Consider the following 26830-nt stretch of genomic DNA (forward strand, 5'->3'; position numbering starts at 1 on the left):
TCCACAAGCAGACGCCCCTCTGTTGATAATTCATTAACTTCTTCCCCAGAAGATGCCCCAACCACAGGCCCTACCCTCGCCCTGCCCTCTGCCCTCTCCAATGGCCAGCGTATTGATTCATGAGCAAAGAGCAGTCAGAAGGGAGGGGGGGAGGGAATTGAGGCCAAGGGGAGCAGGAACACAACAAAACACACCAGTCTGCCTTCCGTTGGATCAGGCCTCTGGGCCACCATGGTCAGTGAAGTCTACCCTTTGCACTGGAGATGCCAGCAGTTGAACGTGGGGCCTTCTGCAAGCCAAACACAGGCTCAGCCAGTGAGCCACAGCCCCTTCCACATTGCACAAGACATGCACACATGGAGCTGCCGACACCGAATCATCAGAACAAAAGAAAAGCCCGGCTGAATCAGACCGAGGCCTCCCAAGTCCACCGGATTGTTCACACTGCAGCCAACCAGGTGCCTCCAGGAAGCCTGCAAGCAGGACGACTGCAGCTCCATGACCCTGCCTGTGCTTGGACTATCCTGCCTCTGCTCAGACCGGCAGCGGTTCTCTGGGGTCTCAAGCAGAGATCTTTCCCACCACCTGCTCCCTGGACCTTTAACTGGAGATGCTGGGGATTGAACCCGGGACCTTCCGAATGCCAAGAAGAGGCTCAGCCACTCAACCTCTCAGAAGCAAGATTTTTCCAGATCTGGTCTCATTTGCAGCAAAGACAGGAGGTAGACATGTTCTAAGAAATAACAATCCATTCAATGAAAAACTATTTTGCTACAAACGTATGGAAAGGGTGGCAGAGAAGCAGCCTGGCGTGGCTCCTCCTCTCGTGGCAAAAGCACCGAAGGAGTACCACCAGCTCTCTCCTTCCTGCCAAAGAGTGGGCAGAGCTGCAAGACTGCTGGGCTTGGAAGAGGGTTTAAGTGTCCAGTGGAGACTCCTACGAGGAGAAAATGGAGGACCCAACGAACGTGGCCTTTGCAGCCTTGCAGGAGGCGGGACTCGCAAGAAGAAGACAACATGGACCATTGCAAGCAGGTCAACCGTGCAGGACCCTTCTCTGTCCCCCATTTCCGAGGGAGATTCATTCTGCAAAGTGGGCTGAAAGATCTCCTGCTCCACGGAAACACCCACCCAACCCACCTGGATTCCCACCCCCATCCGTAGTTCCTCCTCCCTAGTTTGACTGGCTCCAGTTTCAGAGAGGAGGAGGAGCCTCCAACATTTCTGCCAGGTTGTTAATGAGATGGCATTTACATAACAGCAGAGGCAGAGAGGTCACATGTCCCCGGGCACATGCCAGATGGTCATGTGTGGGGTGGGGAATTGCCCCCACACCCCTCCCCTCGGGCCCACCTCGCCAGGCTGCTCCTTCAGCCGATGGAGCCTCCGCTGGCCAAAGGAGCAGCCTGGCTGGGTACCCCTCAGCCCGGTCCGCAGCAGGCTTCCACTGGCTAGCAGTGGTGGCGAACCTTTGGCACTCCAGATGTTATGGACCAATTGGCCATGCTGGCAGGGGCTGATTGGAATTGTAGTCCATAACATCTGGAATGCCAAAGGTTCGCCACCACGGGGCTAAGGTAAGTGGGGCAAGGAAGGCAGCGGTGGCTGGAGCAGGTGTTTCCCCGGGTGCCATTCCCCCCTCCTCCCACGCATCTGCATAACAGTACTCATCCAGTGTTCAGTCCAAAGCTAACAATGGCCCAAAATCATTAAGAAATGTGAAACAATGATGCCCCCAAGAACTAGTGTTGCCAACCTCCAGCTGGGGCCTGGAGGTTTCCCAGAATTACAACTGATCTCCAGACTAGATAAATCATTTCCCCCGGAGGAAGTGGCTGATTTGAAGAAGGGGGAGGGGCACTCTATGGCATCATATCCCTGCTGAGCCCCCTCCCTTCCCCAAACGCTGCTCCCCCCTCGGCTCCACTACCCAAATCTCCAAGGATTTCCCAAGGCAAAGTTGGAAACTCTGCCACAAACCTAGCAGGCAGGGGCGTGGCTCAGGACAGTCACCACCAGATCTGTGGGAATTACCCATCACCCCTCAGCAGCACAAAAGATACAGACCCACATCGTCCCTCGGCAATTTAAAGGAGAAAAGGGGCAGGCAACCAATTCGCCAACAGCTGTCAGAGAAGAATAGTTTTAGCTGAGCATGCAAAAGCCAAGAGGAATGGAACACCGCAAGGTTCTCTTAGGGAAGGTGTACAGGAGCTTGGTGCCACCCCTGGGAAGGCCCTGGCCAGGCCCTCACTTCTGACATCAGAGGAATAATTTGAGGGAGAAGACCTGAGACATTCCAAAGGGTATTTGCTGGCAGCCTCATCTGCTGGGGCCTCCCACACACCTTTGAGACCTTTCCAACCTGTGGCCTGCAGAGAGGAGTTGCCTCCCCCACAAGTTACTTCCATGACCTGGAACTTCAAATGGCTGGAATGGTAACATTCAGATGTCTCGATGATTCAAAAAGGACTGGAAGATTCAAATTCCTCATAATTGGGAATCTTTACTTCCCAGGACACTTTTCCTTCTATCATTTCAAAATTTCAAGTAGCGCCTTTCCTCGTTCCCGGTGGTCCCCTCCTGAAGGGAAGAGGCCCTACTAGAAAGTTTGTTTTCATTTGGCTTTTTTCAGGAATCGATCACCGTGTTTGATCTGCAAAGCACGCAGCTTCTGCAAACAAGCCGGAAAGCCTGGAGCCTCACATTTCCCAGCACTGCTCTGTGTGTGTGTGGTGGTGGGGGGTGGGGGCGTTCTCTCTCACGGACTTGTTCATGACCTTGGCAGCCAGGTTGTTGCTGCCCAGTTCAATCCTCTCCCCCTGCATGATGCAGCTGGTGCCAGAGGGGTGAAGCAGAAGTTCATCTCTCACGTTACTTGCATAGACAGTTCCATCAAAAGACTCCAACTAGCTCTTTTCAGGACGGTCACTGGCTGTTAGCAGCTTGAATAGCCCAGACTCACCAGATCTTGGAAACTAAGCAGTCAGGTTATTATGCTCATAGTCCACCTTTTTCACTGACAGACCAGACTACAAAGCAGAAACTGACACAATTAATAGGATGAGACACCTTATAAGGGATGCATGAACCTGAAACAAACATAGAATAATATACACAAACAAAAACTGTATGCAGACTCTGTGCAGAAAAATAGGAGCCTGTGTGGTGTAGTGGTTAAGAGCAGTGGACTCTAACATGGTAATCTGGGTTCAATTGCCCACTCCTCCACATGAGCGCAAACTCTTATCTGTGGAATCATAGAGTTGGAAGAGACCCTAAAGGCCATCCAGTCCAAACCAATGCAATGCAGGAACACACAATCAAAACACCTTTGACAGATGACCATCTTTAAAAACCTCCACAGGAGAATCCACCACCCTCCAAGGCAGCACATTCCACTATCAAACAGTGCTCACCATCAGAAGGTTCTTCCTAATATTTAGGTGGAAACTCCTTTCTTGTATCTTTAATCCATTACTCTGTGCCCCAGTCTCTGGTGCAGCAGAAAACAAGCCTGCTCCCTCTTCAACATGACATCCCTTCAAATATTGAAACATGGCTGTCAAGTCACCCCTTCACCTTCTCCAGACTAAACATTCCTAGCTCCCCAAGCATAGCAGGGGGTCAGATTTGATGACCTTTGGGGTCTCTTCCAACTCTATGATTCTCCTCACAGAGCATGGATTCCAGACCTTTTACTATTTTGGTTGCCCTCTAGATCCTTTCCAGCTTATCAATATTCTTGAATTTAGGTGCCCAGAACTGGACACTGTATTCCAAGTGTGGTCTGAATAGAGTGGTACTATTACATCCCCAGACTTAGACACTATACTTCTGTTGATGCATCCCAGAACTTCACTGGCTTTCTTGGCTGCCACATCACACTGCTGACTCATGTTCAGTTTGTGGTCTACTAAGACCTCCAGGTCCCTTTCACATGCACTGTTGTCAAGCCAGGTGTCATTCCTGGCTCCTCCGCATGAAGCCTGCTGGGTGACCTTGGGCCAGTCTCAGTTCTCTCCGAACTCTGTCAGTCCATCTGCCTCTCAAAGTGTCTGTTGTGGGGAGAGGAAGGGGAAAGGGCCACTTACAGGAGAGAAAGGGTGCAAATCCAAGCCCTTCTTCACCTGCCTGCTGGAATCACAATGGCTGGAAGGGACAGGTGCTCTGTTTCCAGGGCTAGCAGAAGCTCACCCATCTTTTATTCCCTGCGGTGTAGCTGGTTCAGGGTGGCAGCCACAAGCCTCAAAGGGCAATGGCCTCGGTCGCTTTCTGGGAATGGAGGCAGCTGCATTGAATGACCCCAGAACGACAGCCCACCTCCAGGCTGCAGAGCTCAGCCCCCTTGGGCAGCCCCCCTAAGGCATCAGACCCCGCTGAGATCTCTGCGGTGCTCCTGGACTCGAACCTAAGGTTGCCAACTTCAGGGTGGACAGCTCCTGGAGATTGGGAGGGTGTGATGGAGACTGGCAGGGCGGAACTTGGGGAGGGGCGGGCCGGATATCACAGAGTCCCCCCTCCAAAGCAACCACGGTGCGTCCTCCGCAGAGGCTGTTCTCTACGGGCAGCAGATCACTAGTAAGTAACCCCAGGAAAGCTCCAGGGTCACGTGGCGCTCTCCCTTCTCCAGACTTCCGGGAAAGTTCCCAGGGCTTCCGGCAGCACTTCCCTCTTCCTCGCGCTCCCGGAGGTTTTTACTTCTTAACCCCCGCCCCCCCACCACACTAGGACTACATCTCCCGTGGAGCCTCTTACGGGATCTCGCGCTCCTGAGAAAACATCGCGAGATCTGCCAGTGGGCCGGCTTCTCCGCAGGAACTCAATTTCCCACAATGCACTGGAGCCCTGAAGGAAAACACGGGGAAGTACGAGTTTGGGTGGGCGAGACGAGCGGCCATTTCCGGTTCGTTCATCCGGGTACTCGTAGTCGTTAAGGGGAAAAAAAAAAAGCCGTGGCGAGAGAGAAAGGTGGCCTCGCCCCACCGCCGCGCGGCGGGCACGTGACGTCAACGCGTGAGGTCACCGCCCCGGCGATGATGCGACGGTGACGCGGCCCTCGCGTCCGCCACGGCCGGGACCGTCGCGGAGTTGCTATGGCAACCTCACCTGCCGGGTCAGGGGGTCACCGCCAGGCCTGGTGAGCGAGGGCGGGAGGGAGGGGCTCTCGGGCGGGGTCGCTGGTTTCCTCGGAGGGCGCCGCCGCCGGGCCCTCTCGGACCCCCCTCTCGACGGGGAGCGGGCGGAGGAGCCGCAGGGCGCCTTCTGGGATTAGGGGGGAGCCGCCTGCGCCCGCGGCGATGAGGAGCGGGGGTCGGGGCCGAGTGGCGTTGCCGCCGCCGCCGCCGCCGGAGGGGAGCCGTTCCTGCGTGGGGGGCCCCAGAGCCGCAAGGAGCGCCTCGTCCCTCCCCGCTGAATTCGCCTGCAGCCCGCCTTTCCCACCAGGCGCCTCGCGTGGTTCTCCGCTTCTCCCCTTTAGCCTCACAACAACCCCGCGAGGTAGGTTAGGGCGGGATAGTCTGTTTCTGGCCGACGGCCCCCCCCCCCCCGCCCCCAACCCCCGGGACTGGAGGAATGAAACCAAAATCTTTTCCCTAGAAAAAACAATCTCCGGACATATCTGCCACCTGCGCCTGGAATCAGCCTTGATGTGTTCGTATCTCTCCATAATACGTTCAGGGCAGTAGCAGCACAGTTCCTCTCTTCCATTTGATAGTCACAACAGCCCTGCGAGGCAGGTTAGGATGAGAGTGACCAACTGGCCCAAGATCGCCCTGCAGGCTTGCGGGGGGGGGGCGGGGGATCAGATGCCGGCCTCCCAAACCCCAGTTTGACCCTTTAACCCCTGCGCCAGGCTGGCTTTCTCTTTGGCCTCCTTATCTGCTGGTTCCCCTGGCCTCCAGAAGCAGAGGGGCCACCTGGTCCAGCCTTCTGCAGGTGGGAGGTCAGCGGGGGCTGTGTTGGAGTGCCAGGTTGCTACGTTGCAATTGTGGGATGTTGAGGTGAGGACGTTTTAATGGGAACTCCGGCCTCTTGAGGAAACGGCTCCCCATTTTTGTCTTTCGCCCACGGCTGGTTTTGGGGAAAAGATTCAGAGTCTCAGTTACCAGCATCACTTTCCAGCCAGGCAAGTAGATTTGGTTTAGCAGTCTGGCAAGGAGCAAAGATCTCAGAAGCCCTGACAGTTTGCCCTCGCTGCAAAATGTGACTCAAGGTGGACAGCAGGGATCAGAAAGGGCTCTGTGGCCGCTTGGGGCATGGCTGTAATAGTTCTGGGCTGGCTACTGAAAATGGCTCGTTTCTCCTCTGCTGCTCGGAGGCTGCAACAGGTCCACCTGGTGGGTAGGTGGGTGCGGACGGAGCTCGTCTGGAAGAGGGGTTGAGAAATGGAACCTTCATCCTGGCCGGCCCTTTCTCCATGCTTGCTCCTCTGGGGACCTCGCTGGCTTCTGCATAATCTCTCCAGTGGGTGGTCCGCACCTCCCGCCTTGACAGCTCTCGTCTTTTGCCAGTTGTGGTGAACGGGACGCACAGTTGATGTGCTTGGTGCTGACGAGGGATTCAGTGCAAAAATCAGCCTTCTCCTCTGAAAAAGAGGTCCTTCCTTGGCTGGCTGTTTTGCTTCTGTGGGGTTTGGCTTTCCCAGTTGTCGATGGTCATCTAGTTTCATCTGCTGAGGGCCGCCTTGCTGTGGGGCTGCTTGACTGATCCCAGTTTCTGTGGCTGTGTGGTGGGCCTGAGACACTGAGGTGGACATGTGGGAAGAGCCGTGCTGTGACAAGACTCAGTGGCTACCCCCCCCCCCCGCCCCCAACAAGACAGTCTTGGAATGGAGGTGTGCCAGGGGTAGGACTTCATCCCCAGCCCCCATCTTGTCCTAAGCCCTCAGGGAGGGGCCCTTTGGCACTGGAGTTAGGGGTGATGGTGAGTTTTCTGCCTGGCAGGTGAATGGGGTTGAGAGCAGTGTCATCAAAGTGACCGTCTCTTGGATGTTGTAAGAGAATGAATGAAATTGGTGAAGGCTGAGGGCACGGATAGGGGGCCGGAGGGATAATAGAGAAGTGGTGAGTTGCTGTCCAAGATCCAGGCTGCTCAGGTGTGTTCCTACTGCAGCAGTTTTGCAGGTGGACCCCACCTGACCAAGCAACCCTTGTTCCTTTCAAGTAGTGGGTGGGCCTGGCCTCCTATCCCTGGGCTGTGACTCAGTTTGCTGGTTCCGTTTGGATGCTTTACATCTCTCAGAGAGAAAAGTTAGTGAATCTGCATCCAGACTGATGGATAGTTAGGCAACTTTCTTATTAGAAAAGAATAGAATGTTGAGATCGTCAGAGTCCAGCTTGCTTGTTTGGGCAAAATCCTAGAATATGCACAATTTTGAATAACTCGGTGTCTCCCAGGAACTCTTGACTGGATTGTAAAAGAAAGGATTGAATGGTGGGTTTGGGGAAAGACTTGCAGGAATCTTCTGTTGGTCTTACAATCAACTGAAGAAGGAACTTCCTGTGGAGGAGGAGGAGGAGGAGGAGAGCGGCTTCAGGCCTGGAATGCTGAATCGTTCTGTGGAGTGAGGACAAAACTCCGTCTTATCCAGCATCCTGTTTCCAACAGGGACAGCGCACCAGAAGCTCTGTGAGCTGACATTATTGCTACAACCGCTGCAGCGTGCCTTGCACTGAGTGCTGCTTCTGCACATGCAGGTTCTGGTTGCTGTTGAGGGACCCCTTGACTTTTCTGGATGTGGCTCCTCTGCTTGCAGAAGCTGTGGGACAGCATCACAGACCAGTGAAGTCTGAATTGGAACCTTTTCCTGTAATAATTTTAATAACATTAGACAAATTTAAATAATGTAAAAATCATGCAAAAGAGGGCGCGTGCACTTCCTCCAATTCTGGGTTATGCATAAGCATTGGGATGTGTCTCTCCTCCGCATCCCATGTTTAGCCCACCCGGCATCATTGATTTGCAGCATAACTGCTCTGGCAATTATAAGCAGAGGCTGTAGGGGAAAAGTGTGAGACCAGGGCACTGTTAAGACTGACAGAGTTTTATTTTTGGCATGAGTTTTCATGTGCATGCACCTGGGGACTTATTCCAAGAATGGAACTTTGTTGGTCTTAAAGCTGCCCCTGGACTCAAACCTATTTCTGCTGCTTCAGAGCACCCCAGATATCCAGCTGAATCTGGATTAGAGGCTGTATTGGAAAAAATTCTGTTTTGGGAAATTTCTGCTCCACATCGTTGTAATGAATTTCGTTCCTGAGCTGGGCCTGACTCTGTGGCCCATCTGGAAGTGCCAAAGTTCTAGTATTTGTGGGGAAGATTTCCATCCACTTTCTCTGCACCCTGCATAATTTTGCAGACTCTCTGTGTGTCTCCTCCACCTTAGTTGTCATATCACTAAATTGGCAAGCTCCAAAGGCTCCTTAGTTTTTTCTCTGGGGGGATGACTTGGCCTCCCTTTCCTTGCTGTGCAAGACCCTTGTAGAGGAGGGAGCAGCCGGTCTTCCTGCTTTATAGGGAGGGCTGGCCCTGGGCATTTATAACTTCCCCTCTGGGGGATTAGTGTGTTCCCTCCCCCCATCCTTATCTGGAAAAGTTGCAGTTTGCATTTTTGTCAGATGCAATGAAAAGGTGTCTCTTGTTGGGCCTAATCTTTGCGTGAGCATTAGGACAGCCCGGCCTTCCTTCCTCAGGCTCCCGTGAAAGGCCGTGGTCTTGAGCTCAGGTGGTGCTTCGCTGGGCTGGGCCTGTTGCGTGGTGGAACAGCAGAGCAGCATCCATGAGGTATGCAGGGAGACTGAGGGCGTTTTCCCACTTACCTTCTGCCCCGCGCTACTGTAGGCAAGTAGCATGGGTTCCCCCGGCACTCCCCACTACAGGGGCAGTGACAACGCAGCCACCCCGACGCTGCCGCTGCTCTTCCAAATGGCGCTGCTCTTCCAAATGACGCTTCCAAATGGCGCCTTTTGATGACCTTGCGCTCTGGGCACGCACCAGAAATGGCACGCGCTGTGAGCAGCGTGCGGCATAGGGGGGGCGTGGCAAGTGGGGAAACACCCTGAATGAAGGTGCAGATCAGCCAGCCTTGCCCCGGAGGCACTCACCCACCCACCCCCACCCCAATTTGCTCTCTGTGCCCTCTCTGTCTCTTCCGCTTGGCCAGGAGCCTTTCAGAAAACATAGCAAAAATAAGCAGGAAGCAGGAGGGTTCGAATAGTGGCACCCGCAAGGTGAGTCCCACTGGCCTTTCAGGTTGTTGAAGTGAAGCGTGGGCTTCCCTCCTTGGAGGTCTGCACCAGGAAACGCCCACAGGGGGTGCTGCCCAGGGAGGATGACAGAAGGGAAGCCTGAGCCATGGGATGGAGCTTTTGGGGACTACATGTGGCCTTTCTTCACCTTGCTGCCTGGCCCAGGTGGGTGCACACGCAAGGGGCTCAGCTTAGTGCAGTTTGTTTAATTCTTCCTTTCCCCCATAGGCCAACGGGGAACGCGTGCGTGTACGCGTGTTTTTTTGGAACAGGGACATTTCCTCATTTGTGTCTCGGCCCATAAACAGTGGCTTTCAGCTGGGGAGCTGGAGGGGTGGGTGGGTTGTGCATCTCCCCGGCCTCCCCTTAGCTCCACAAAGAATGTATCCAGTTGGTGGGGTTCTGCTGAGCCCTGTCTAAACCCCTGGCCGTGTGGCTTGTGCTTCTGCTGCGCAAGGCAGCGCTGACCAGCTTTGTGTGTTGCAGCAGGTGATGCTTGAGCCCCTCCTGGACTGTGTCTCCCTGGAGGAGTCCCTGGAGCATCTGCAAGAAGCTGGTGGAGGTGGTGATGGAGAATTACGAGCTGGTCACTTCCCTGGGTAAAATGTCTTTGACTTCCTTTCAGGGATGTTGGCGGGTGGTGGTGGTGGTGGGGGAGAATGCTTCATTCCCTGTTCTGCGTCAGATCTGTAGGGCTGGAGACCTTTCTGTGGTGGGCTGTGCTCAAGCAAGGCCTTCTGTCGGCAGGGCTGGCCAGTTTCCTGGCAGACAAGACTGCCAGCGCTCTCCCCTCCCTGCAGCAGCAGCAGCACAAAGTGGCTGCAATCTGGTGCCGGTGGGTGGGTGGGTGGGTGGGGGAGCAGCCGGAGCTTCCCTGTCCAGTGCAGGGAGGAGTTGGGAGCCCTCCCCCCGATGGGTGTTGCCACATTCTTGCTTGGAGGCTGTTAGGCAGGAGCGATGGTTGCTGTGTCCACATCTGGTCAAAGATGTCAGGCTGCCGTGTGGACCGTCCTGCATGAAGCCTTGGCTTTGGAGGAGATTTGTGAGGGAGAAAACCCCTGGAATCTCTGGCATTCTGCTTTCTTCCTAGTTGGCTGCCCCAGCAGGTGCCAGTTAATCAGACCTCTCGCGGGCACTGGGCCACCCTGTCTCAAGCAGCGTTGGTGAGTCTGGGTTCTGTATTGTTATACAGGGTATCCAGTTCTCAAACCCGATCTCCTGTCTCGGATTGAGCGTGCCGGAGAGCCATGTCTTGGTGATCAGCTGGACTCTGCCAGAGGGATTCCACAGGACCCCTGCCCAGGTGAGCCACACTTGGTCTTATTGCCACATGTGAATCCTGAGGGGGGGGGGGTTTGTCTCTGGGCCCCACCCTTCCATCCCGGGCTCAGCTTTCTCGAAATCCTGCTTTGCCCTGCAGTATCTTCACATTATGCCGGGAGTGAACACAGGCCACAGTCTCCCACCAGTTTGGCTGCTTTATGTGTGTGTTTACTGGTAGCAGGAATAAATGCGGTATTTCTACCAGATCCATTTACCATCCCCCTAAAAAGTAATGCTCTTTTCTAGAAGTTGCATAGCTGTGGGTTGAGCTTAATCACCTGGCCAAGACCTTGAAGGAAGTCCTTGCTCTGCTTCTGTGCTATAGGAATGACCTCACCTGGCTGCTTCCTGTTCACCTCCTGGCCTTCAGGTTCTCTGAGGCCAGATGGCCCACATGCAGCCAAGGGAGTCCAAGGCTGGAACTACCTGAAGTGGTGCACGGAACACAGAAACCAGCTGTATCTCAACTGCAAACGCAGAACTAAATTGCAGACATTATTGATTTATTGAAAACATTTATTAGCTGCCTTCCTTCCTGATGGAGTTCAAGGCAGTTTACAATGTGGATCAAATATACAAAATACATAAACATAAAAACGTTAAATTTAAAATTACAATTCAGGATTGCTAGTAAACTTCACCAAAAGTGGCCCTGAAGAACTCCCTCCTCAGCTGCCTCCTGAGGGCTGGGCGTGAAGGGACCCGGGGGGGGGGGGCACTCCCTGGAGAGGTGGTTCCATCATTGTAGGGCTGCCGCAGAAAAGATCCCATCTCACAAACCCAACAAACGAGCTTTGATTGGTGAGACAGTCAGGAGGAACCTCCCCTGTGATATTAAATACAGGAGAAGATGGTACCAAACCGTGTAGGGCTTTAAAGTTCTGGTCTGATGATGTACCTGAATGGTGGAAAGAGTGAATGTTGTTAAGTTAAGCTGAGATAATTTGCTGTCTGTAACTTTTGCGGGTGCTGTTACCTGTGCTTGCTTCTTGGAGATAAGGAAGGGCTCCTGGCGAGTTCTATCCCTCCTGCTGTGTTGTGTGTGTGTGTGTGTGTGGGGGGGTGTCTTTCCCACAAGACAAGTTTCTGTCCTTTGGGATGTTTCCTGTTCCTTTTCCTCCCTCATCTGCTGTTAGCTTGCATTGAGCTCAGTGATCGCATCTTCAGTCTTACCAGTTCTTCTCTTCCCCTGCATTAGGCTACCGTTTTTTCAAACCCGAAGGCTTGTCTTGGTTCGAACGGTGGGAAGAGCTGGGCATTGCAGACCGCCAGAAGGCCGAGGAAAGCAAGCTGTGCACTGGCTCCTGCCAAGGTGGGTAACGGGGTCTCTTGGGAGGCAACTGACGGGCTGGAGCGTCTCTGTTTTTGCTCAGGTTTACTGGTGTTCTGCTCTTTTCCCAAAGGAATTATGGGATGGACGCACAGCTTGTTTGTTTGAACCCTTTGCCTGCTGCAGTCTTGTTCCCGAGGCAGCTGTTGTCTTAACGAGAAACACGTACATATTCTTAAGAAGCAGTTAAAACTGTGCAAAGTGATGGGTTTGTTTTGGTCTACTGTTTTTTTCCTGGTTCAGAAGACACTAAATTAGAAGGGGCTGCTAATACCTCAGAGGACAGGGTCAGAATTCAAAGTGATCTGAACAGATTTGAGAACTGGACCCAAACTAACAAATTTCAACAGAGATAAATGTAAGATTCAACACTTAGGCAGAAAAAAAGAAATGCACAGATATAGGATGGGTGACACCTGGCTTGTGAACGGTGCACGTGAAAAGGATCCAGGAGTCTTAGTAGACCACTAACCGAATATGAGTCAGCAGTGTGATATGGCAGCCAAGAAAGCCAATGCAATTCTGGGATGCATCAATAAGAGTATAGTGTCTAGATCGAGGGAAGTAATTGTACCACTCTTTTCTGCATTGGAATTTGGAATACTACGTCCAGTTCTGGGCACCGCAATTCAAGAAGCTGAAACGGATTCAGAAGAGGGCAAACAAAATGATAAAAGGTCTGGATTCCATGTTCTATGAGGTGAGACTTAGGGAGCTGGGTATGTTTAGTGTGGAGAAGAAAAGGGGAAGGGTTCACATGATAACCATGTTTAAATATTTGAAGGGATGTCATGTTGAAGAGGGAGCAAGCTTGTTTTCTGCTGCTCCAGAGACTAGAACAAAGAGTAATGGATTCATAATACAGGAAAGGAGATTCCACCTAAACATTAGGAAGAACTTCCTGATGGTCAGGGCTGTTTGGAATCTGCTGCCTCGGAGGGTGGTGGAGTCTCTTTGGAGGTTTTAAAACAGAGGCTGGATGGCCATCTATTGGGAGTGCTTTGACTGCATCTTCCTTCATGGCAGGGGGTTGGACTTGATGGCCTCTTCCAACTCAATGATTCGAAAGTGCACACATTCTATAGTACTCTCGATCTTAAATCTGTCAGTTGGGCATTAAAATCACATGCACAGCAAACACCTTTTTAAAAAAGCAGTCACCCAGTTCTCAGTTCTGCTTCTCACAGGGCTCCTGGTGCAGGGGTTCGGGGTTGCTCCGCTGTGGTTTCAGGTCGGGATAATGAAAACGTGCTCCGTGGTTTGCTGTAGCGGAAGCAGTTGGCTTCAGTCGCAGTCCACCCTGTCAGGCGTTACTCCCGCATGGTTTCTATCCCGCCTTTCCTTGTGGTTCACGGTAGCTTAACAATAACAGTTAAAACATCCCTAGCTAAGCCAACAATAAAATAGCACACCCCAAAGCCCTCCCCCTCTTAAAAGATGCCAGCCATCCAAATCTCTAAAGCCCAAGCAAAGAGGCAGGCCTGGCAGCGCCTCCTGGAGATCTTCAAGGAGCCCCCCCACCCCTCCAGGCAGCCCATTCCACAGCGCCTGAGCCATGATGGGAGAGGCCTGGCCTCTGGGTGGTGGGGAAGCCGACAGACGGCTGCCATGATGAGGCACCGTCTTGGTGTTGAAACTCTCTAGAAGGCCAACCAGAAGGTTTTGCAGCAGGCTGTCCTTTGGCCCCAGGGGAGCAGAGCTGGGCTTCAGTCTAAACTCCTTGGAGATGTGCAGCAGCGAGTCCTGCCTTGAGCAGATTTGGTGACCCCCCCGTTCTGTTTCTCCTCTCCCCCTCCAGGAGCGGCTGGGCGTGGCAAGGCCATCAAGGAAGAGGAAGGCGGCCCAAAGGGCTTTGCAGCCAGTCTTGAGCGCTACCAGCTTTTTCCTGACAGCTCCCGAGCTGGGCTCTTCCTGACCCCCAACGCTGCCCAGCTGCGAGCCCAGCCCCGGGTCAAGAAAGAAGAGGTGGCCTCTTGCGAGCCGAGTCTCTGTGGTCCCGGCCGCCCGCCCCAGGGGCTGGGGTCGGGCCCCTTTGCCTGCGTGGTCTGCGGGAAGTGCTTCCGGCAGAAGCAAGGCCTCATCACACATGGGCGGATCCACACCGGGGAGAAGCCCTACCCGTGCCTGGAGTGTGGCAAACGCTTCCGCCAGCGCCCCAACCTGTTGACCCACCAGCGGGTGCACACGGGCGAGCGCCCCTTCCCTTGCCTGCGCTGCGGGAAGCGCTTCAGCCAGAAGGCCAACCTGGCGGCCCACCAGCGCACCCACGCGGTCCAGGAGGGGCTCATCAGCCCCGAGCCCAAGGCCCCCGTGCAGCGCGGGAGCCGCCAGACGGAGAAGCCATTCCCCTGCAGCGTCTGCGGGAAGAGCTTCAGCCAGCGGCCCAACCTGATCACCCACCAGCGCATCCACACTGGCGAGAAGCCCTTTGCCTGCACCGAGTGCGGGAAGCGCTTCAACCAGCGGGCCAACCTGATCACCCACCGGCGCATCCATTCAGGGGAGCGGCCTTTTCCCTGCGCCACCTGCGGCCGGCGCTTCAGCCAGAAGGGCAACCTCGCGGCACACCAGCGCACCCACTCGCAGCAGCGGCCCCATGCCTGCACCTGCTGCCCCAAGCGCTTCAAGGGGGAGTCGGCTCTGCGTGCGCACCAGAGGACCCACCGGCAGGTCCTGGGGGCCGACCCCTTGTCTGGCGCCCTCCTGGCAGCCCCCAGCCTCCAGCAAGCTCTCTCTGGCGACCCTGCGACAGTCACCCACCGGGCAACCCCGGCCCCCTGCCAGGATCTTGCTGGGGATGCCACTCCAGGCGTCCATCGGGCACCCTCCTCTGGCCCGCATGGACCCCCCCATGGGCAGAGTCTTCCTGGGGACCCCCCTCCTCCTGGTCCGCATGCAACAGGCACCCCCACCCACCTCCAGGGAGTTGTGCCAAGTTCTGAGCAGGGGCCCAAGCTGAGCGCCCCCCCGCCAGTGATGGATCCCCACACCGAGATGCTTCATTGCCAACGCCGGCTGAGCCTGCCTGCGCTGCCCACGTCCAGCGCGCACCCCGTGGTCCCCATGGGGCAGGCCCAGCCCGTCACTGCCAAGCAGAAGAGCCTCGCCCTCCCCCGCTCTTCCGCCATGGATGCCCCGAGCGAGATGCTGCATTGCCTCTGCCACGCCAGCCGGGCCTCCTTGGTCATTCCTCACCCCCCACATCTGGGGCAGCTCCAGGCGGGGAGCAGAGACACCCCTGGCCGGGCCTGGCTTGGTATCCCCTGCCCTCCACGGGCCCTTCAACTCCAGCAGGGGGGCCAGAGCCACCCGGCTGCCCCCAACCCCAGACTGTGCTCCATCCCGGACTCCTTGCGATAGCTTCCCCCAAAGACGGGCGCTGTGCAAGCAAAGACTGCGAGGGGAGGGAGCAGCGCGGCTCATGCATGTATCGTGGACAGGAGCCCCCTCCCTACCCTCCAGGCTGCAGGAACCCTTTGCTGGGACCCACCTGGAACCGTGGCCTCTGCTGCTCCGTCCCCTGGCATGAGACTAGCGTGGCCGCTTGGGACGCCCGCCGGAAAAGACCTGTTCCTGCAGAAGCCTTCCTCAGAAGCAGAGTGGGCGCCTCCCTCCAGAAGCTTGCGCAGGGGGACCATTGTGCCAAGGACGTGGCTTCTCCCCACTGACCCCCTCCTCGTCCTCCCCAACACCATTTGTCCCCCCCACGGCCAGCAGAAGAAGGCCGGCCCACTTCAGCCGCCAGCTCTTCCTCCCCCCGCCCGGCACGTCTGGCTCTGCCATCACGAAAGAGACAGAGACGGTCGGGGAGGGCCGGGACAGCAGCCGTGCAAGTGTGTCTGTGGAGCCCCCCAACTCCTTAGGAAAGGTGGCTATGGAGGACATCCCCCCCCCCACCTACTGCATCGCAGACGTGGACTCAGTTAGCTCCGGAGCCGACAGGGACAGCAGAGGCGGTGCCCGCTCTTGCCTTCAAGCAGGTGGGCAGAAGCTAGAGCTGGGGGGGGGGGGGCTTGGCTCCCCGGGAGCCTCCCTGTCCTCAGCCAGCCTCTTGGGGCATCTCTGTCGTGGTGCTTCAGATGCTTGGATTATTCAAGTGATGAACTTCCTTCTCGAGAGAGGATCTGACTGTACCAGGCTGGGGCAGAGCAGTGCGGCTGCAGCCAACGGAGGAGTCGCTGCAGAAGGGGCTGTTGTGAGAGAAGTCGGCTGGCACCAAGGCCCAGCAGGGCGGAGGGCGAGCCCCGTTGCTCTTGGCTGCCTGGAGCTGCAGGAAGGAGGATGTCGCAGGTGCCGGTGGGCTGGAAGGGGAAGGGCCGTTTGTCCTGTCAAATGGTGCGCTGTGGCCTCATGGGAGCGGCCAGGGACCAGGAGAGCAGCGGCCTGTGTGCTTCAAAAGCAGGGGGTGAGACTGCTGGGACACCCCAGTGGGCTGAACTCCTTGAGCTGATGGTGATGCCGGAAGGCAGGCCTGACCCAGGAGCGGGAGGGGAGTCGCTCTTCCAGGCACCAGGGTGTGGGGTGTCCCGCTGCTGCCGCCCCTGCTCAGCAGTGCAGAAGTTCTCCTGGCGCTCCTCTTCCTCTCCTAAGCCCCTATTTGGCAGACAGCCTGGAAGTGTCTAAAGTGTAGATGGGGAGAGATGAAAGCGTTGACCAAAGAGGAGGGGGTGCCAATGGGCTTGGGGGGGGGTGCGCCCTCTAGTCATTCCTCTGCGTGGGCTAGCTGGGGGGAGAGCGGGTGCCTGAGGCGGCAGCAGAAGCACTTTACAAATGTCCCCACGTTCGCAGGCAGCCCTCTTGACCCCCCCCCCCCCGGTGCATTGTGGATGCTGCTTTGCCTGCTCTTTCCTTGTTGCTTCGGTCCAGAAGAGTCTGTCCTTGCCTGGCGGACAGAAGCCGTCTCCGTGCGTTGGCACAGTGGGCAGCCTGCTCAGTCTTGGTGACCGCAGGAGCCCAGGAGCAGGCAGGTGCCCAACCTGCCAGTCGAGCACCTGGTGAAGCCCCTGACCGGTGGGGGGGCGGGGGGGGAAGGAGTCTGTGCCTTAAGATCTCCGATTCTGGGTGGTGCCAGGTGGGCCCTGGCTGAGGGTGTGGGTGGGGAATCCTTGGCTGCAAACCAACCTGGGGCTCCAGGGCCAAGGAAGAGATGGGCAGGGGAGGAGGAGGGTCGGCAGCCCAGAGGACAGGGTGGCAGCCGCATCCCCACACATCGGCTCCTGGGGGTCTGGGCAGGCAAAGAGGGACACGGCTGAGCCCATTTCTGGTGCCCCGCTGGGAAGAGCGAGGGGGGCCAAGCGGCCCTGCTGTGCCCGAGAAGGGAGGAGGCGGAGGCTGGGCACAGACAGGCTCTCGGGCAAGCGGAGGGGTGGCCTCAGCTCTGCCATGTTTGGGAGCAGCTCAAGTATTTCCTGTACCCCTGGAGCATGGGTGTCCAGCTCTGGGGCTTCGGAAGTTCACGGACTACAATTCCCGGTTGGCCATGCCAGCAGGGGCTGATGGGAATTGTAGTCCACGAACATCTGAAGCCCCAGAGTTGGACACCCTGCTCAAGAGTTTCCTAGCTTCTGGAGGCTGGCCTCTGCTTGCCAGGGCCTTGTGGGATGACTGACTGGGGGAAGTGCTTTGTGCCACTCAGAAGGCGACGTCCGAACATCCGCCGGTGCCAGCCCCCTCCCTCCCGACAAGGACGATGGAGTTGGGCTGTGCAGGTCCACAGGGCATCCTAACATCCCTTTGGCGCCTGGGGGGAGTGTTTGTGCCCTCCCTGCCCTGAGCCCGAATGGTCCCTCCCGGGCCAAATTAAGCCACCTGGGTTGTGTAAAAGCAACAGTCTGAAGCAAACCCCTCGTTTCGTTCTGACAGCGGGTGTCTGGAAACATTTCCAGAGGCCACATCTATGGCCCCAGATTAAAATGGGGGTGGGCTCTTCCAGTTCATGCAGCTGGGGTTTAGGACAGAGCAGCATGTGGTCACGTCTTTCAGGACCAGCAGGAAAGTCCACCCCTGACGGTCCAGGAAGCCAGAGGCGCAGTCGTTCCACTGCTTGCTGCTTCAGCCAACCTGGGGCTGGGCGGTGGGAGGGAGGGAGGGGGGGGTTGATTTCCAGGGACGATGGAATGGCCTCAGCTGCCAGCACCCCTTTCTGGAGGGAGCCGAGAGGCCACAGCTGCCCGTGGGTAAAGGAGAGCGGGGATGCTGGGAGTCCTTTCGGGGTGGCCCAGATGGTTGGGTGCTGCCTGGTCCTTTGGCTGGAGCTGCTGCCGGGGCGTGGCCCTGCGTTCTTCCGCATGCCCAGCAGAGGCCCTCCCCTGGAGCTCCCCCCCCCAGGTGCTGGTGGTCCGCTGACCCCGCCTGCTCCCCCTGCAGCGTTCTGAAGTGCCCTGGCTGGGAGACGTTGAGGGTTTTGGCCTGCAGATAATTCTCCCTCAGGAGCTGCTGAGCCCCCTCTGGCCTGGGCGGTTGCCATGGGTGGCAGGCAGTGAGAGCCGGAAGGCAATTCCACTCCTTCTGCACCAAGTGAGCCCAGCGCAGCCGCCCTTCATGCCATCGACCCCTCCTCAAAATGGGGGAGCCGGGATTGGAGCAGAGGCTGCCTCCCATGGAGCAGGGAGGGCCGCAGGGCTGGGCACTTTGCACACCTCCCCCAGTCCCGTGGCTGTCGAGGTTCCACCGGCTGGGCAGGGGCTTCGGACGGGGGTGCTTGCCTTGGCCTTGCTGGGAAAAGCTGCCCCTGATGAATTCCTGCAGGGGCAAGCAGAAGGGAGGGGTGATGCTGCCAGTTTACCACTGCAGCTCCCCCGTGTGGGCCGATGTCCCTCGTGACCACTGAGGGCAGCAGTTCTGGGGCTGTCGGAGGGCCCCTGACTCCGGCTAACTAATTCCACCCATGGCTGTCATTGCTCGCTTCCCACGCTTGCTGGCATTTGCTGTCCAGAGTGTTGCATGAAGGTACGTATTCTGCGTTGTGGCCACTGGAGCGCCTGCCCTGCCTTCCGGGCTGAGAGCACACGTGCCCCGGGCAAGGTGAGGCCCCCCAAAGAGCGCCATCGTGGAAGTGAAGTGCATAAGGGGGGTCAGTCCTGTGCCACAGCCAGGGAACCTGTTAGCAAGACATCTGTTTTGTTGGCAGAAAAGCCCTCCAGCAGCGGCAGATCCATTGTGTGCGGAGGGGCTGTCCTTTGTGCCACCCTGCCAGGGTGTGCTTGCCACTTGGGGCTCAAAGACCTGGTGGAGTAGATGGAGAGAGGAGGTGTCTTATCAGGCAGCGCTTGGCAGCCCCAGGACTTCCTGCCGTTCCCAACGGAATAGGGGGCAGAAGGGGCAGCCCAGTGGGAGAAACTGGCGCCCCCCTGGCTGCACTCGTCTCTTGTGTTCCTGGACAACCTTCCGTGGTGTGGGCAGGAGTCCCGCCAGCCCCACCCTGTGCCTGCACCCCTCCCCCACCTCTGCAAGTGGCCTCCGGAAACGCCATCCCATTAACCCTGACTGGCCCCTTAGGGCTATTCCAGATGTATTATTATTATAATAATTATTATTATGTTTTATTATTTTCTGAGCTATGTTGGTTTGCAATAAAGGCTTTCTTACAGTTTGGGGAGGAGTGTTGTTCTTGTTTGCCCAATGCTTGCTTCATCTCCAAGCTCTGGCTTGGTGGAGAAGGGGCTTTTGTGGGGCAGGGCAAGGAGGGGGACCCTGTGACCCAGAGGCAGCCAAAGGCCCTCTGTTCTCGGAAGCTGGTGGGGAGCAGCCGCTGAAGACCCTGCTGGTCATTTCGTCACTTGTGGGGCCACATAGACAGACGGCGGCTGTGTCTCTCCCCCACCCCGGGGGCCCTTCAGATCTTGTCCACCCAGAGTTCCTTTGGGGTGAGGCTGTCACCGCTGGCCCAGGTGGGGAGGGGGTGTCTTTCAAGCTGCTCAGGAAGCCCCGGGCCCCGTGGGGAGGAGGCCTGCCCTGGGCTCCCTGGCAGGGCTTCAGAGGGAGAGGCTGCACGGTGGGTGGGTGGGCGGACGGGCGGGCGCCGTCTGCAGGTGAGCCTCTGAACGCAACTCTCAAGCGCACACCTTGGCCGGCCTCCCTGGCATCAGCTGGCTGCGCAGGGTGGAGGAGGCGGAGGCCCCCGCGGTGCACCTCCCACTTCCATTGAGCTGATGTCTCTGCCTCCCTCCTTCCCCGGGGGCAGCAGGGGGGCTTCCGCCCAACCAGTGTTCCTGCCTGGCAGGGGGTTGGACGGGGGGGGGGGGGGTCTCCTCCAACTCTATGATTCTACGTGCGGGCGGGGTTGGGGGCCTCCTTCCTCCGGGCAGCAGAACTACAGTTCCCAGCGTGCAGTGCGGGAGTATAAATCTTCAAAGGCTAACAAAAGAGCAGCCGGTGAACCTGACAAGCGGGCAGGAAGAGCCGCGGCTGGCCGCGACCGGGGCGCCGGCCTCCCTCCCTCCTCGGGCCTCCTGCGCAGGGGGGGCTGCGGCAAAGCCCCCTCCGGGGGCCCGGCGGCGACGGCACGACCCTTCTTTGCAGCCGGGGGCGAGATGGCCGGAGGGAGGCTCGCCCAAGTAGGCCCGGTGACCCCCGGACAGGCTGGGGAGGGAGGGTGGGTGGGGTGGGCCCCCTGCCTACTGCCCCCAACGGGGGGGGGCGGGGGCTCCGGAGAAACTGGCGGCGCCCTCTGCAGCATTCGCACAGATGAGAGGGGGGAGGGCAGTAAGAGGAGCAAGCCCCCGGTGGCTCCCCAGGCCTTAGGCGAGCAGGGAAGGGGCCGTGGCGCACGTGTCCCTGACTCCCTGGGCGGGGGTCGCAGCAAGAGGCTGGCCAGCCGTGGGCATTGCCACCCCTAAGGGGAGGGGGAGACGCAGAGCCCCGCTTGGCATCGCCCCCCCCCCCCCCACTCCCGGTTCTCTTCTGGGCCGGGCCAAGCGGGCTCTGCTGGGTTCGCAGGAGGGCGGGGGGAGGTTTGGATTCTTCATTCAGGAAGGGGAACCTGCAGGGCGGGCCTTGCTCATCTGCTTGGGATCTGGAGGCACAGAGGATCCTTTGGGATCTGCCCTCGGCCCCTCCCTGTTTGCAGCCACCTTCGGACGTTTCCGGCTGGTCTTTGTCGCAACCCGCGACCAGGTCAGAGAGCCGAGAGACAAAGAGTCCCCCGAGGGGCGCAGGGCTCAGTTCGCTGCGCGGAGGGGGGCCAAGAGGCCGTCCTGGGGGCAGCCGGCCTGATCTCTTCACAGACATATAGGCAAGAAATGCTGAAAAATGCCCCGGGTCACTGATTATTGGTTGTGGTGGGTTTTCCGGGCTGTGTGGCCGTGGTCTGGTAGATCTTGTTCCTAATGTTTCACCTGCTGGCATATGTGGCTGGCATCTTCAGAGTTGTGTGTGCGTAGCACTTCTGGATTCACACACACCTCTGAGGATGCCCGCCATAGATGCAGGTGAAACATTAAGAAGATCTACCAGACCACGGCCACACAGCCCGGAAAACCCACAACCACCAGTTGAACCTGGCCGTGAAAGCCTTCAACAAGACTACCGGCCACCTTCAGGAGCCTTGTTGTCTTGGTTGGAGCTCAGCCCAGGAGCACCTTAGAGACCAGAGAGACGTCCGGCAGGTGAGCTTTCAAGAGACAAAGGTCCCTGTCAGATCATTCTCGGAAGCTCATGCCCCCAAAATACTTCACTGGTTGCTGAGGTGCTCCTGGGCTCGAACCTGCTTCTTGTACTGCAGGCCAGCCGGGCATCCTCTGAAACTATCTCCATCCAGGTGTAGTGGAGGGCCTCGGCAGGCACCAGTCTGGCCCTAGGGAGTTCTTCAGTGGGACTACTTCTCGCTGCAGGTGCCCGTGGTCTTTGAGGACGTGGCGGTCTACTTCACGCCAGAGGAGTGGGCGGAGCTATCGGAATGGCAGAGGGAGCTGTACCAAGACGTCATGGTGGAGAATTACGAGCTCGTCTCCTCACTGGGTAAAGCTGAACAGGTCTCCTCGTTTCCTCCTGGGTTGTTGCTGGTGCTGAACTAGCTGCCCTTTGGGGAATCGTGTTTTTAACACAGGTAGAAATGTAATGCCTTTAGAGTGGTTTGCAGCCCACTCTGATGGTTGGAAGATAGCTTTAAAAGGGGGCTAGATGGATTCGTGGAGGGGGGGGGAGGAGGAGAGGTCTGGACGTTGTGTCTGAAGAGAACCTCCGCACCCAGAGCGAATCAGCCTCTACATCCCAAGGCCAGCAAACAACTGCGGGGGAAGGCCTCGGCTCCTGTGCCCGGTGGCTGGACCTCCGGAGGAGCTGGTTGGCCGTTGGGCGAGACGGGATGCTGGGCAAGGTGGACCCTCCCTGGTCTGACCCAGCAGGGCTCTTTGTGATCAGTGCTGAGACATCCCAAAAAACAAAGCGGAGCCAAAGGCAACTTCAGGCCCCTTCTTGCTCCCAGGTACCGTGAGGGGCAGAGAGCTGGTCCTTCTCTCTTCCCAAGTGGAGGTGCTGACTGCACTCTGCAACACCAGCGCCAGCAGGCCAGGTGGGCTGAGGTTGGCCCTGCAGTCCCTATACGGGCAGCCCCAGAGCTGCTGCCCTGGGGGTGGACTTTTGAGCATGTAGAGGAAGCATTGGGGATCAAGAGTTAATCCCCAGCATCCTATGCACCACTGTGGGCCTTGCTTGGCTCCTGGGGCCCCGCTGGGGCTTGGGCTGGTTCCACACTCAGTGGCCTGCCATAACCCAGCAGGGCACAAGCTCCACAGTCAGGCCGACAGAGTCAGCCAGGGTTGGGGCGTCTGTTCTCATGCTGCCCATCTGCCCCTCTCTCTGCAGAATGCCTGCTCTCCATTCCTGCTCTTCTGTCCCGGCTGGCCCAACGGGAGGCCCAGTATGCTGCAGGAAACAGCAGCTCCCCAGGTAAGGGCTTGGAACACTGCACTTTGTCAGGGGCTGTGGCGGGTGTGCATGTGTGTTGGCTCTTCTGCACTCTTTCCCCCTGATGCTCTGGCCTCACAGAGGAAGTCCAGGGGGTGGGGGGTGGGAAGGGCCTGCTGCTCCCTGTTGCTGGCGGGCTGGTGCAGGAGGCAGAAATGCTTGAGCCAAGTGGCCTTTGAGGCTGAATCTCTGGGCAGAGAGCCTCAGGCGGAGGGTGGGACGCCTCAGAGAGAGATTTGGTGGTCTCAAGTCGGCACCGGGAGCAGCAGCCGCCTATTTGTTTTTATTTATTTATAATATTAGTAGTTCTTTATTTGGCTTTTACCCTGCCCTCTTATCTGGTCGATTCCTTCCTTACAGAGTGTAAGAAATATATAGATAGAAATATATAAAGTGCATACAAATTACGATAGAAATATATAAAGTGCATACAAATTACGATAGAAATATATAAAGTGCATACACATACATAAAATACAAATACGTAAAACCAAATTTTGAAATGACATTTTAGGACTGTTCTAATAAATGCTGTCATGAATAAAGGTCTCTTCAGCTGCCTCCTGAAGTGAGGGGAGCCGGTCCATTTCCCTGGGCAGCTTGTTCTATAATCGGGGGCTGCCACTGAACAGGCCCTGTCTCATGTGCCTACCAAATGAGCATCTTGGGTCGAGGGGCCTTGGTCTTACTTTGTGGAGGAGATCCTGCCCTTCAGAACAAAGTCCACGGGATGGGCAGCCAGTGTGATTGTTCTAACGTGTGGGTCACAGCCTGTAGGGTCAGGGTTCCATCTAGGGAAATGGGAGGGAGCTAATTGGAAGCCTGGCTGTATTGTCATTTTCCGCTGCTAGCCTGTCCATCAGTAAGCCTGAGCCGTAGCATGTGGCCTCCTCTGCAGGGTTGTGGAGACCAGCCTGTGACATTTCCCTTGTCTCCTTGCAGTCAATGGAGCACCGAGTCCTAAACGGGAAATGCGAGGGTCCCCTGCGCTTCCTGACATGCCGCGCTGCCTGTTGCGGGGGACCCTTTCTCGCCATTCCAGGACTGCAGGGAAGAGGCGCAAGAGGACCAGGTCCCAGGGCAGGCGGAGGCCAACCGAGGCAGGCCGGACATCCGGGGACACTGAAAAAACGCAACGAGGTCGGAAGAGAGAGAAGCCCTATAAGTGCCCCCGGTGCCAGCGGAGCTTCCGGAGTCGCCTGGCCTTGACTGCCCACCGGCGTCTTCACATGCAAAAGTGGCCCCGGCTGTCCCTGCAGAGCGGAGCACACTCCTCCACCACGCCAGATGTCGCTGTGCCTCAGGAGGGCCCCCTTGGCAGCAGCTCCGGCCACGTCCCTGGGCCCGGCCCCCAAGAGGAGGGCACCCTGCCCTTCTGGCCTGAGATGGCTCTGCACCAACAGGCCCCTGCGGCCCACAGCTTCAACCCCTGGGCTCTCGGCTACGGACCACAGCCCTTGCCGGGACCCCAGGCTCCAGGGCTGCACGGCAGCGGAGAGTTCATCTGTGACCAGTGTGGCTGGAGCTTCCACGGGTGGGAGGAGCTGGTCACACACCAGTTGGTCCACATGGCAGCGGAAGGGATCGCGGGGTCAGTGCCCAAAGCGGGAGCCTTGGCCCAGCTGGCCAGCGACCGGCCTTACGCCTGCACCCAATGCGGGAAGAGCTTCCGGCACAAGCCCAACCTCCTGGCCCATCGGCAAGTCCACACGGGCGAGCGGCGCTACCAGTGCCCGGAGTGCGGCAAGTCCTTCGGCAGCAAGGCCTACTTGGCTTCCCATCAGCACATCCACACCGGGGAGAAGCCGTATGTCTGCGGCCAGTGCGGCAAGAGCTTCCGCCACAAGCCCAACCTCCTTTCCCACCAGAAGATCCACACCCGAGACCCTTTCCCACAGAGCCACCCACTGGACAGCTTGAACGGGGAGCACTTCCCGGCCCCGCGCCCGGTGGCGGACTCCCTCGGGACAGAGGCGTTCCAAGCCCACCGGCCCCCGCTGGGCACCCAGGTCCCCTGCTTCCCAAACGACACCCTGGTGCCTCAGCCGCCGAGTTCTCTGCCTGCGAATTCTCAGCCCCTGCTTGCGATCGACCGTCCCTTCGTCTGTCCGGTCTGCGCCAAGCAGTTCCGCTGCAAGCCCTACTTGGTGGCTCACATTCGAATCCACACGGGGGAGAAGCCATACGCCTGCAGCCGCTGCCCCAAGCGCTTCTCCCAGAAGTCCAACCTGGTGTCCCATGAGCGCCTCCACACGGGGGAGAAGCCGTACGCCTGCCCGCTCTGCCCCCGGGTCTTCAGCCAAGGCTCCAACATGCGCGCTCATCAGCGCAGTCACCGGAATGTCAGCACCACCACCCATGAGGCGGATGGCCGCCTTCTCCAGGGCTATTCGGCCCGCCAGGTGCAGCCGCCTGACTAGGCCCCCTGCTGAAAGGCCCCCTGCGAGCCCCCCGGTCCACGAAGCACAGCCTCCTTGCCTCCCACGGCCCCAACGCCTCCTGGCCACCTTGTTTTCCCGGAAGGCTGGGAGTGCGCAGCTAGAGATGCACAAAACTCCCTCTGAGACATTCTGCAGCATCCTACTCAAATTCTTGTTCCAGCTCGAGCAAGGTCCCCCTCTCCCTTTTACAGGTGAAGGACACCCAGGTAGGGCTAAGCCTTTTTTGTGATGTGCGGGGAGCAACTCTGGCACTCGTAAGGGCAGAAATGCACTCTGCAGAAGTTCAGATAACTGGTTCTCCATGATGATTACATCGCGTTTTCTTGCCATTGAGGCCTGGTGAATCATTGCTGAGGCTTACTCTGGCCAGAGGGTGGAAGGCTCTTTGGGAGCGAGGGGCAGAGGCCAGTGTCCCCGTTAGGGAGAGCAGAGCACCCCCAAGCCAGCGGGGAAAGAGCGGAGAAGCAATTGGGACTTTGGCGCTGAAGACGGGAGCCCTCGCCGCTGTCCTCTGGGCAGCCTCAATCCCAAGGCAGCGGCCGGACGCAGGGGCAGGCTCTGGCCAAGGGCTCCGTTTAGCACTGCTCACGGTAGATTGTTAAACTAGCCAACAAGCCATCACTCCTTCACCTTTTTCCTAAATGGAACAATTCCCTGCACAAGCAGGCTTTTGCAAATGGAAGCAGTCATGCCTGTAGCCCTTGTCGCCGGGCAGACAATGTTGGGGACCTGCCAGCCGGACAAGCACAAGGAGTCTTGCATGGCAGCCAGCCACACCTTCATTCCTTCTGACCCCGACTTCACCTCCCCGCCCCCCACATCTGACATACTTGCACTGCTGCACCAATGCATGCCTACGCCTGGCTGGCATCATCGTCTCTAGCAAGCTCAGAGCTGGGATGTGGGAAACTCCCAGCACAAAGAAATGGCACCACCCGAGACCCCTGTGGCTTCCAGGGGCGCTGGTTTGGGCAGAAGGAAGCGCCTGCTTTTTACCCCCACCTAAGCTAGTCTGGTTCCTGTTGTATCCACTTTAAAGAAATAAAGTTGGTAGATGGCAGTTTGGAAGAGCGGAAGTGTTTGCAGCCTGGTGTGACGCCGGAGGGGGCAGCATTGGGAGGGTGGTTTAGAACCTCCCCTTCGAGAGAAGTCCAGCGGATGTGGGGAGAAGCGGGGCCCCGGGAGCCAGAGCTCCTCTGAGGGAGAGCAGAGTGCCTCCTTCCCAGCAGGGCCAGAAATCCTCGGCCTGGCCAGAAGACCTCTCCCTCTCTCTCTGCAGAAGGAGCCCACCTGTTGCCACGCCCCAGAGCTTCCCCAGGGTCTCCCTGAGCCAAGGAGGCCCCCTTCCTGCTCCCCTTCCCCGCAAGGGCGGCTGGGTGACGACGGGGGAGGCGGGCCTGGCCTAGGGTAGTAGCCCCCGGGGCCCCGCAGCTGCAGGGAGGGGGGGGCAGCTCCTCCGCCTCCTTATCCCCGGGCGGTGGGTGCGGAAGCTTGCGGGGCCGCCCTGAGCTCACGCCCGCGCCAGGCAGGTGGGCTCCGCGGGGCTGGGCGCCTGGCTGGAGGGGCCCTCGAGACGCCGCCGA

At 57.8% G+C, this 26830-nt stretch overlaps 2 protein-coding genes across 5 annotated transcripts; both read left to right on the forward strand.

The window, feature by feature from the left end:
- Positions 1–4909: 4909 nt before the first annotated feature.
- Positions 4910–19492, forward strand: LOC125440730 (zinc finger protein 570-like). 4 transcript variants are annotated; one of them, XM_048510662.1, is made up of 5 exons: positions 4910–5140; positions 9735–9847; positions 10441–10551; positions 11770–11883; positions 13700–19492. In XM_048510662.1, exons 2-5 carry the CDS (start codon positions 9817–9819, stop codon positions 15259–15261), a joined length of 1818 nt encoding a protein of 605 aa, XP_048366619.1. In that variant the 5' UTR covers positions 4910–5140; positions 9735–9816; the 3' UTR covers positions 15262–19492. The 4 variants fall into 4 exon arrangements, with proteins under 4 accessions (XP_048366619.1, XP_048366620.1, XP_048366622.1 ...); XM_048510663.1 differs by having other exon boundaries at positions 9738–9847; XM_048510665.1 differs by lacking the exon at positions 4910–5140 and adding an exon at positions 5149–5499.
- On the forward strand, positions 18844–26315 carry LOC125440669 (replication initiator 1-like). The gene is made up of 7 exons (XM_048510528.1): positions 18844–18849; positions 19210–19294; positions 19542–19894; positions 20208–20456; positions 21732–21858; positions 22705–22788; positions 23749–26315. Exons 1-7 carry the CDS (start codon positions 18844–18846, stop codon positions 25224–25226), a joined length of 2382 nt encoding a protein of 793 aa, XP_048366485.1. The 3' UTR covers positions 25227–26315.
- Positions 26316–26830: the final 515 nt, after the last annotated feature.

This window comes from Sphaerodactylus townsendi, linkage group LG11 (assembly GCF_021028975.2).
Source record: "Sphaerodactylus townsendi isolate TG3544 linkage group LG11, MPM_Stown_v2.3, whole genome shotgun sequence".
Taxonomy (NCBI): Eukaryota; Metazoa; Chordata; class Lepidosauria; order Squamata; family Sphaerodactylidae; genus Sphaerodactylus; species Sphaerodactylus townsendi.

Bases quoted from the DNA above. Each gene is read 5' to 3' on its own strand.
- LOC125440730 (XM_048510662.1), top strand. From the start codon at position 9,817: ATGGAGAATTACGAGCTGGTCACTTCCCTGG. The intron at 10,552-11,769 runs GTGAGCCACACT...CCCCTGCATTAG, and splicing joins TCCACAGGACCCCTGCCCAG to GCTACCGTTTTTTCAAACCC. The intron at 11,884-13,699 runs GTGGGTAACGGG...CTCCCCCTCCAG, and splicing joins GTGCACTGGCTCCTGCCAAG to GAGCGGCTGGGCGTGGCAAG.
- LOC125440669 (XM_048510528.1), top strand. The intron at 19,895-20,207 runs GTGGGTGGGTGG...TCCTCCGGGCAG, and splicing joins TCAGAGGGAGAGGCTGCACG to CAGAACTACAGTTCCCAGCG. The intron at 21,859-22,704 runs GTAAAGCTGAAC...CTCTCTCTGCAG, and splicing joins CGAGCTCGTCTCCTCACTGG to AATGCCTGCTCTCCATTCCT.